At 40.7% G+C, this 10,656-nt stretch overlaps 1 protein-coding gene across 3 annotated transcripts; it reads left to right on the plus strand.

Moving 5' to 3' along the window:
- Positions 1-147: 147 nt before the first annotated feature.
- On the plus strand, positions 148-10,615 carry LOC311034273 (heterogeneous nuclear ribonucleoprotein H-like). 3 transcript variants are annotated; one of them, XM_084042124.1, is made up of 11 exons: positions 148-266; positions 2,285-2,383; positions 3,011-3,166; positions 3,808-3,951; positions 4,969-5,107; positions 6,067-6,278; positions 7,500-7,612; positions 8,224-8,359; positions 8,444-8,518; positions 8,955-9,048; positions 9,491-10,615. In XM_084042124.1, the coding sequence occupies exons 2-11, from the start codon at positions 2,302-2,304 to the stop codon at positions 9,492-9,494; spliced, it is 1,155 nt and encodes a 384-aa protein (XP_083898250.1). In that variant the 5' UTR covers positions 148-266; positions 2,285-2,301; the 3' UTR covers positions 9,495-10,615. The 3 variants fall into 3 exon arrangements, with proteins under 3 accessions (XP_083898250.1, XP_083898248.1, XP_083898249.1); XM_084042122.1 differs by having other exon boundaries at positions 8,955-9,044; XM_084042123.1 differs by having other exon boundaries at positions 6,067-6,266; positions 8,955-9,044.
- Positions 10,616-10,656: the final 41 nt, after the last annotated feature.

A 10,656-nucleotide genomic window follows, 5' to 3' on the forward strand; every position in this document is an offset into this window, starting at 1 on the left:
TGCTTTAAATAATATTTTTTGTTTTTGGAAATAAGCCTACATAAGCAACTGCACTTTAGAAACAAGTCCCAAAACCATAACCACCAATATTTACAAGCAACTTGACAGAACAACAAGCCCAAAGTAGCTTATAATAAGCGGACATGGCAACGCTGAGCGTTAACTGGCAACCAAATCGTGAGCAGCAGCAGGACACAGTATCTATCGGCGGAACGCAAAACTGGTTCATACCAAAAAACGATACGTCTTCGTTTAATAATTATCAGGTAAGGTTATAATAATTCACATATTGGGTGTTTTTTTCTAACGGAATAAGATCGATCGGTGTATGTTTTTGCATTTTGATTGATTAATTGATTGCAATTTTGCATTAATTTCATACGCAGGCCGGCCGGTACGCCTGGCGTTGACTCCATCTTATACTAACGTGAAGCTAATGCTAATAATATGGCGCACAGGCCGCTTTGTTCTGGGTGCAGGTCTTGTGCGCGCGTGTGTGTGTCTGCGATCGGTGTTCAAACGATTTCATACGATCGGTTTATCAAATGTAAACAATATAAAACTCCAAAAATGCCAGTCAAGGCTTCTGAAATGTGAGATATTGTCAGGAGATCAGCTGAACCACAGGTCATAGTAGGAACTAGGAAGAAAGCAGGCAAGGCTCAGAGCGGCCGCGTTTCTGAATGAGCTCCCCGGCCGTTCTGTTGAAGGCCCCAGAGTAGATTTTGGATTTATTAGAAGAAGCAACATGGCTAGCCTTATGCTCAAGACTATCATAGATGTATTTTAAATCGATTTTCATATTTGCATATCTATCATATACGAAAGTCAGACTCTATCAAATTAATCTACGATAGTCTTGATCCAAGGCTACAATGTAGCCATAACATAACAGGGGGTCCTTGAAATTAAAATGGTTGAGAATCACTGCTAGAGCCGTAAAAAATATTCTCTTATGGGGGTCCCTGGCGTATCTTTTGAAATGGGGGTCCGCGGGCTAATAAGTGTCAATTTGGGGGTCCTTGACATGAAAAAGTTTGAGAACCACTGGGTTATAGGATACAATGCAACCCTTACGTTGGTTTATTTAATAAACCAGTGATTCACAACCTTTTTGAATTTCGAACCCCCCCCCCCTTCTTACTTCCTTAAGAGGTGTTACCAATAATACTAATTTAAGGCTCTGTTCCATTCTGGTCTCAAAGTGTGGTCCAGGGACCCCTCATGGTTCCTTGAGGGGGTTCCAAATGGCCCTACGGGTGTATACCTCTGAGAGTTATGGGAGTCTTTGAAATTAAAAAGTTTTGAGAACCACTGTGCTACACTAAATGGAACAGAGCCTTCATTAGTATCATTGGTAACACCTGTGAAGGCCCAATTTCCTTCCAATATGGCTGCTGTTCATATTATAGCCTATTTAGCATTTAGCAGACGCTCTTAATCCAAAGCGATTTACTGTAAGCAAGGACAACACGAGGTAATACATCAAATGCATAGAAATAGTACTCTAGGATCATAGGTAATACAAGAACCATCATCAGTATAATAGTATCTAATAGTAGAATATCCCAAAAATCTATAATCTATTGAAAGTGAAACTATACACACTGTAGGATGCCAGGTCAACAACGACTTGGCCAGGACCCCAAATCTGCCCTGTTAATTAAACTCTGTAAGGGTCCATTTGGACCCCTTGTGGTCCACATACCCGACGTTGAGAAACAGTGGTTTATTATTTGGTCAAAGCAACTTATCAGGGTTGGAAGGAGAACAAATATATTATAAATGTTATACTATATCAACAATTCTGCTACTCCACTTGGATAGGCGGGTTACTCAAGGAGAAGTAAGATCGTTTGCGTCAGATACTACTAACGTTTTAAGTATTATAACCGTTTTTGTGAAGATTTATCTGAGAATGAAACGGTTACTTCTCATTACCATAAACTGTTCATTAGACAACTTATAAAGGAACTGGTATTCAAAGAATATATACTGATCATGCCTTAACAGCAGAACGGCTAATTCCTGCCTTTACACAACACTTGCAAGCTATGTGATTACAGTAACAAAATGTTGCTTCAAATTCCACCCCTACATGTTACCAATATCTTAAGACACAGTAAAAAAGCAGATCCAAGTTATGGAGTTGGGAGTTAGATGTGTACAGTGAAAGAATCTCGCAGGACAGAACATCAGGATTCGCTGCTTATTTGTCAAACATTTGACGTTCACCAGTAAATCTTATCTTGTGTGTACTTTTTTTGTTATCCTTCCTCCAAAGGCTTGCAGTGACTAATCATGTCTGATGAAGGAAATGTGATTCGCATCAGGGGTCTTCCTTGGTCCTGCTCAGTAGACGAAGTGCAGAGGTTCTTCTCAGGTGAGTTAATCCGGGAATGCATCTGTCATTTTAAGATGTCTTTGGGCTATTCAAAAGTAGCAGATATACAAGCTCATAGCGCGGCACCGAGTGTCGCGCTATGAGCTTGTAGATCTACTATTTTTGAAAAATCATGAACATTTGTGAAAATCTTTGAATAAAAAAAACGAACATTTTTAAAGCGAACATTTGTAATTCAAATATTTGCTGGAACTAGATATTTTGAGATGGGGGTCCACGGCCAAATACATGTCATTTTGGGGGTTTTGAGAACCACTGATATAGCAACATTCTTTTTTTCAAAAAAGAAACTGTTAGTATTTAGAAGACATTTGTAGAATCCCCAGAAGCAAAGATTTGAGTTACAAATGTTCGCTTTAAAAAAAAAATATATATGTATTGAAAGATTTGCACACATTTTCACAATCTTAAAAAAAAAAAAAGCAGATCTGCAAGCTCATACAGATCTGCTATTTTTAAATGGTCCCAAACAAATCTGAAAAATGACACAGATGCTGCTTCCCCGGTCTTAAAGGGTTAATGCAGTATTGTTTGATGTTGTTCAAGAAAGTGTTCAGACCTGATCTGGACCTCTCTAATAAATAACCCTTTCATTCAAACACACAGATTGCAAAGTCGCCAGCAATGGCACCGCCATACATTTTACCTACACGCGAGAGGGGCGGCCCAGCGGAGAGGCATTTGTTGAGATGGAGACCGAGGAAGACACAAAGATTGCCGTGAAGAAGGACAGGGAAACCATGGGTCACCGATATGTAGAGGGTGAGTAGAGCCGCCCTTTTATTAGCAAATCACACAAACGGCCCCTTATGAGTCACAATTCTTGCTTTAAAGTCTCCCTTTAAACACATTTAGACCTGAGGCCGGTTCTAAAAACGCCTTCTAAATCCTGACCTAAGTTTTCTGAAAAACTTCAAATATTTATAAAAGAAAAATGTATATTGCTATATACTGTACATGGCAACAACAACCCCAAAAGGGGTTCCCGGATTGAAAGGTATAGTTACATATATAGGGGTTCCCGGTCTAGATGGATTAAAAAGTCTTAAATGCATGCTTCAAATGTCTTAAAAAGACGAGTAAAATAAGATTTAGGATCGATTTTTCTTGCGTTGTATTTAATAATTATAATAATTGTTGTTATTGATTGATCTTAACCACTTAAACCCTGTGCTGTATATTTAGTTCAAATGAATCCAAAACGACAGCCATGTTCTTTATAATTTCTACATACATTTCTTCACCAAAATTAGCCGACGACGGTCAATGTTCTCTAGAATATGGATTTTAGGGTTCAAGTGGTTACATTTAAGTCTGAGTGGCATAAAAAAAAAAAAGTCTAGCGTCCATCTTGGTTACCTGCATAAAGCCTGTGAGTGACTGTTGTATATCTCCTGATCTAGTTTTCAAATCCAACAACGTTGAGATGGACTGGGTGATGAAGCACACCGGTCCCAACTGTCCGGAGACGGCAGGAGACGGCCTGGTTCGCCTCAGAGGTCTTCCATTCGGCTGCAGCAAGGAGGAGATCGTGCAGTTCTTCTCAGGTACGAACAGTTCACTCTCGTTGTAGGACGTGGTTGAGGTCTTTTTTTTTTTCTTTTTTTTTTTAAGTGCCGACGATGACAATTTTTCTCCACCTTCCTTTTCTTGCTTCCTTCCTCTCGTGGCCACTGAGAAAGTTGTGCAGTAAAAGGAAAAATATCAGTTATGCTGGAAAGAAAAATGCCGTCATCTGAACTCTGACCTTAATTTAAATAAGGAAGGGAAGGGCTCATTAAAGTTATATTTTTGGGTCAGTGATGGCGAGCAAAGGACACAGGAAAAGGAAGCTGGTTAAGTCTAAAATGAAGAAAATGAAATGGATGCCAGTTTTGTGTTTTTTTTGTTTTCTTTTCTTTTGCTCAGAGCAGGAAGCTAGAATTCAAACACCCCCATTCTTTCCACTTCATAACCATACTTGGTCCCAGACATTCCATCACATTGTTTTCTTTAATTTAAGTAATTTTAACATTTAAAACTGAGTCTAGTAATACGTTTTATAATGTATCTTTTTTTTTTTATATATATACTGTATATATTTTTAACCCCCATTTCCACATGCCCCTGCAATAAGAAAGTAATTTAAAAGAATGCACTCTGGCAGTGCAATTCTAATCGTCTTTAGACCAGAGCACAATGGGTGAAGACGATAATGTTAACTCATGTCACTCACCGGGGTGGGGTTCCTTGCTCTCTTCTGTTCATCAACACACCAACTCTAGCCCGACGTCTCATAATGGCACTCTCTTTTTCATATACTTTCCTCTCCTCCCATCTCTCTTACTGTACGCCCCCCTAGAGAACACTGCAAAATAAAGTCGTCCAAATGGCAGCTCACTGGTAAACACTTTGAACTGGTTTGTAAATGATGATGTTATGTAGAGTTTGTTCTTCTCTCCATAAGTTTTCTATATACATATATCTCTCTCTCTCTCTCTCTTTAGAGAAAGTAACCTCTCTCTGTGATTGGGCATGTGATTTAATATGTCCCCTGCTTGGGGTTATCTGTCCTTGGGTTGAAGGGTTGGAAATCGTGCCAAATGGGATAACATTGCCGGTGGACATCCAGGGGAGGAGTACGGGGGAGGCCTTCGTGCAGTTTGCTTCACAGGATATAGCTGAAAAGGCTCTAAAGAAACACAAGGAAAGAATAGGGCACAGGTGGGGATGGTTGGTTGGTTGGTTGGCTGGAAACGTTGATTTTTCTTATTGGTGTGCACCTTCAACATCTGCAACAAAACATATATCACTGACGGTATATATATAGTATGCATATCGGTTTACGCCTGATTTATACTAGTTGCATGCCGGTGTCATGCATCATGTAGCAGATCTACAAGGTCAGAAGGCAATGCAGCGCGTTGTGAGTGCGTAGATCGCCTATTTCCGATGCGCGACACGAATGCCAACCAAGTATAAATCAGGCATAACTCAAACACATTTGTGATACCGGTAAACAAACACATAGCCTCACTGCCATTTTTAGACCAAACTACTCTCACAATGACACAATGGGAGAATTAGTGGTTTGGCACCATTCCACAAAAAAAAACGGTTTGACCAATGTTTGGTGTATTTATAACATTTTAGAGTCTAGAATGAATGGTGCCTCAGCACTAAATGTCAGTCTAGGTTGACAAATGGGAAAGGAGTATTCCCAGGTGTTCAATTAAAGAGGGCCGCTGTACACTCAGAGGAACTGGAGCCCACTGTCACACAGGTAAAACTTTTAGACTGTTGCAGAAGGGCCTGCAGGAGCCCTCTCTGTTACTCTAGAACCTCGTCAATGGCTGTCATGGCAGGGACACAGGATGATGCTCTATTGCAGTACATTCAAGTCAATCAGACGTATATCATCAATCAGTAACGGGTAACCATAAAGAAAAGTCTTGTAAGTCGTTCAAGACCCCTTTTAGTTCTGATGTGGTCTCTTGTTTCTTTTTTTGCTCTCCTTTTTAAATGTTAAAACAATTTATCACAATTTTTTTTAAAGACTTTAATTATTACTACCTATGGGCCACACCATGACAGTATCTTTCTGAATGTCCCCCAATTTTATAATTTATTGAAGCAAACGCCATCTTCTGGGAGTGTTCACTGTGGCGTCTGTATGCTCTCAGGTACATTGAGATCTTCAAGAGCAGCCGCGCTGAGGTGCGGACCCACTACGAGCCCCAGAGGAAGCCCATGGGCATGCAGAGACCCGGCCCCTATGACCGCCCCTCTGGAGGGCGTGGCGGTGGCTACAACATGATGGGCGGTGGCGGCCGAGGGGGGTCTTATGACAGGATGCGCCGAGGCGGATATGGAGGCGGAGGAGGTGGGTGGCAAGGTTGTTATAGTTTTGCATTTGTTTTATTTCATTTTGCCTTTTTTATTAAGTGGATTTGCAGATCTAAAAGCTCACTTTTTTTAAAAAACCTACATTTCTATAGGATTTTTATTTATTTTTGTAAACACACAATATGTTTTTTTTCGTGATGTTAAAGCCGGCTCAACCATTATTTTTATTTCAGTTAACTAAAATGTTTTGTTAATTTTCATTATTTCATTAGTTTTAGTTATATAATAATAATAATCTTGGTAGGTGGACCTGGTGGACACTACGCTTGAGAGAATCAAAGAAGCACTTTGCTATCAAGTGTGAGATTCCCACAAACTTGCCTGGACAACTGGCATGTTAAGTGCAACATCCGTGGTTCAATTCTAGTTCAGAGGCCTGTGTTACATGTAACCCCCATCTCTGCCCTCGCTTCAGTCTTGGGTCTACTGTGTCCCATCATAAATAATAAGCAAGGCCAATTTTATTTTTATTTTTATTTTGGCATCCAGTGCTGAGACAACAAAAAAAACAATATCATCACTCAATTTTATGTCTCCTCTCATCCTCGTTCCACTGTCCTCCGGCTCGTGTTGTGAGCCCGTTTTCGAGGAGAGGGGATCCTTCCTGAGGAGCTTGGAGTAAGGCTACAGAAGCGGCTCCTTAGCTGAAAGTTATGGGCTGCAATAACAAAAGACTAAAATAAAAAAAATCCCGCTCTGTACGTTTTCACAACTTGCATCCTCATTTGAACAATTTGAGCATGTCAAATAACATTTACAAATATAATAATGATTTGATTGGTCTGGATTTACAGCGTCCTTAACGTTTGCTGTGCTCGTGTAGAAATGTCTGGAAAAAATGTCTGGTGGGGAAGGGAATGATTCAGAGGTACTCGGGCTTGTATACGCACTTGCTGCAGTGCCTCATGTACAAACACTACGTAACGGTCTGGATGACATGAGGGCTCTCGTAAATCCTCAATGATAATAGTTAGGGGAAGTACTGAAACTATAGATTATTTTCTTAGCGATTATTCTATCGTCACGTAGCTTTGAAGATCTGCTATGTTCACTATTTTAGAGAGGTTTTTGAAAATCTTTGCCTATAATGACATTCCCAAAATAGGGATTGATTATTAATTGATAATATTTTATTACATTTTATCAAGTTGCACCAGTTACACCCCTAATGGTAATCGCTACTATGTTGTATGTGTGTGTTTGTGTGCAGGTGTGTCTGATGGGAGATACGGAGACAGTGGCTCCTCCTTCCAGACTACGACCGGTCACTGTGTGCACATGAGAGGTCTGCCTTACAGAGCCTCGGAGACGGACATCTACAATGTAAGAGTCACTGCGCTCAAATATCACTGATATATTTCAATGAATAACTAGAAAAAAATTATACTGAGATGTTCCCAAATCAAACTATGCAAGGAAACTTGGTTGCCTAATGAATAATGAGAGAAATTTGCGGTTATGCACTTCTCGTAAACCGTTGGTCCGACCAAGTTGCTCCTTCGGCTCTGCCACCCCGTGGTCATATGGGACACTCGCCAAGTTTGAGGCCTTTCAGTCGGTCGGGTTTTGTGAATTTATAGATGTAAAATTGTAAATATTGCAAAAAATATACACAATACGAAGGAACATCCTTGTCCTTCTGGCAGTGTGCAAAAGACATTTGACGCTGATCACTCAGTCTTGCGGTTTGCGAGATTAGCCCTGGCCAAACATTGGGGCGAAAACAAACTCCCCCTTTGCCTTGAGCCTGGTGGAGATAATAAAGTGTAAAAATGGTGTCAAGTTAGAATGTTAAAGTATATTCCTTATCTGAACAACTGCAAAGATGCTGGGTCATTGAAACCTAATTAATTGTATTGTGTGTGTGTGTGTGTGTGTGTGTGTGTGCAGGATAGCTCATAATATTGTCTTCACCCTCTCTCAATGTTCCTCAGTTCTTCTCGCCACTGAACCCGGTACGTGTTCACATCGAGATCGGCCCAGACGGCAGAGTGACCGGGGAGGCTGACGTGGAGTTCGCCACACACGAGGATGCAGTGGCGGCCATGTCTAAGGATAAGGCCAACATGCGTGAGTTTCCTTTTTAAATGCAGAGGTAGCTTGTACCCACCCCCCGGGCTGTGTCCTCATAGAGTCTGCTTCTCTGCCTTTCAGAGCACCGCTATGTGGAGCTGTTCCTGAATTCAACAGCAGGGGGCAGTAATGGAGCTTACAGCAATCAGATGATGGGTGAGTTCATCAGAGGCCATATTAACTACTTGAATCCCAGCGTCCATATTCTGGGGGAAATATTAGCCCAAAATGGCAGATCTAGCTTGAGCTTGTGGATCTGATATTTTTGGTGTAGAGGAGGAAAAAGCGGTCCAAGTACAGAGCCAATTCGGGTCTAATTTTAAGTGGTTAACCACATTAACCCTAGGCCGAATAGTTGGAAAATCGTCGCCAGGGCTGTAGAATATTAGATTTTGAGTTGTATCCGTTTCTGGCATCCATAATGTATAGTATGTAGATATTTTAGATTTTCCTTACTCTCCCTCTTCCTGTCCCCCGTCCTTTTTCTTTGGAAAGGTGTTGTTGATTTCTGAAAATCAACACAAATAGTGGAGCTTTACACTACAACCTGTGACGTGACAATAAACTAAAGTAGATTTTTCTCTGCCTCCAGGTAACCAGTCTTCCTATAGTGGAGGTGGGCTGAATTCTGGATACTCTGGATACAGCAGCCAGGGCAGCATGGGAGGCTACAGCGACTACAGTGAGTATCAGCTCTGCTCCACCAAGGATCATACAGCGATCTAAAGCAGTGGTTCTCAAACCTTTTCGTGTCAAGGACCCGCAAATTGATATGCATTTGTGCTTTTTCAACTTACATTTTCACGCTTTGAGCTATTACATCTATTTTTGAACAGCCAAAGTATAAAATATTGATAAAATGGTTAAAGTTATTGTGACGCTATAATTCATTTTGCTGGAACCTCAGCTACGACCCTGGGGGGTCGCTGGACGCCACTTTGAGAACAACCTTGGAACGCATTTGGTGTATTGTAGTATAAATCTGCTATATGATGTAGTGCATTCCAAAACACAAAGTGGGGCAGGGATTGTTTGTTAGTAAAGACAGACGTGCACAAAGTGCGCTTGCCGTACACGGCTCCTTGGTGAACTCCTCGGTCCTATGGTGTGTATTCTCTCTCTTGTTAGGTAACCAGGGCGGCATGGGGAGCAGTTACTACGGCAGCAATGGAGGCGGAGGAGGAAGTAGAAGTTCTATGAATGGACTCAGTGGAGGATGGGGAGTGTAGTCTTTTGTTTTTTCTTTGTGGTCTGTATTTTTTTTTATTTTTTTTACTCAGCGTTTTGCTGGTTGGACTTGAAACGTACGTCACACATAATAAACATAGGAAGGGGTGGGTTTGGTTGTCATCAACGTCGAGAGGGATGTTTTTTTTTTTTTGGGTAATTTTTTTAAATGGCTGGTCTTCATGAAGAAATAAGAGCGTCTGGTGACACAAGAGTTTTTGGCAGTCGAAGTGCTGTTTCTGTTCCCGTATTTTTCCTTGGTTGCTCACACAACACACAGTTGTGTCCTTGCGGTTTCATGACCAGGGGAAGTTGTGCTGTTTTTTTTGTTTAGTTTTTGTTCTGCAGACAACCTGGCAGTTCCAAAAATAACTATCTTGTGTTGATAGCTTTTACATTTAGAGTAAAATGTTTTTGAGTGCATGAACAACAGAATATTGTAAATATGTCTGAAATCTCTGGATGATTCTCCCTCGTTTTCATACTTTCTGCATAACGGCTTAACCTCTTTTTTTTGTTTTTGTTTTGGGGGACTGAAACAATGTACATTTGAGACTTCACATGGTTTAAGCATGTTTTCTTTTTAGGGTCTGAATGTGGCTATTGCAGGTTTTACATTATGAGGGATACATAAAGGGCAAATGTATCTTCACGTGACACATTCCTGCAACAGTTCAAAACGTTGAGTCCCTAATCCGAGTGGATCAGATTCAGATTTTGGCTTGTTCAAAACCCCAAAACGGTATTGGTATCACAGTATTATCTCGGCAAACACGTCAATAAGAAATGTTTAACTAATCAAATAGTATTAACACTCCAAATCTGATCCACTGGAATAAGGGATTCAAAGTTTTGACGCTGAAGGGTAGGCAGTGATGGGGACCATACACATACGGGGGGAATTGGCAATTATTAAATTGGGGAGAAAAATGAACTGAAACATCTTGTTCACATGGAGGTTTCTACTGCTTCGATAACCATTTTGTATTTTTCGTGCACAAAAGTGAATAAACTGCTCTGGAATACCTATGTACTTCTGTTGAACATATATTTGGGAGGGGGACAAA

This window comes from Gymnoscopelus microlampas, assembly GCF_963454915.1.
Source record: "Gymnoscopelus microlampas genome assembly, chromosome: 18".
Lineage (NCBI taxonomy): Eukaryota > Metazoa > Chordata > Actinopteri > Myctophiformes > Myctophidae > Gymnoscopelus > Gymnoscopelus microlampas.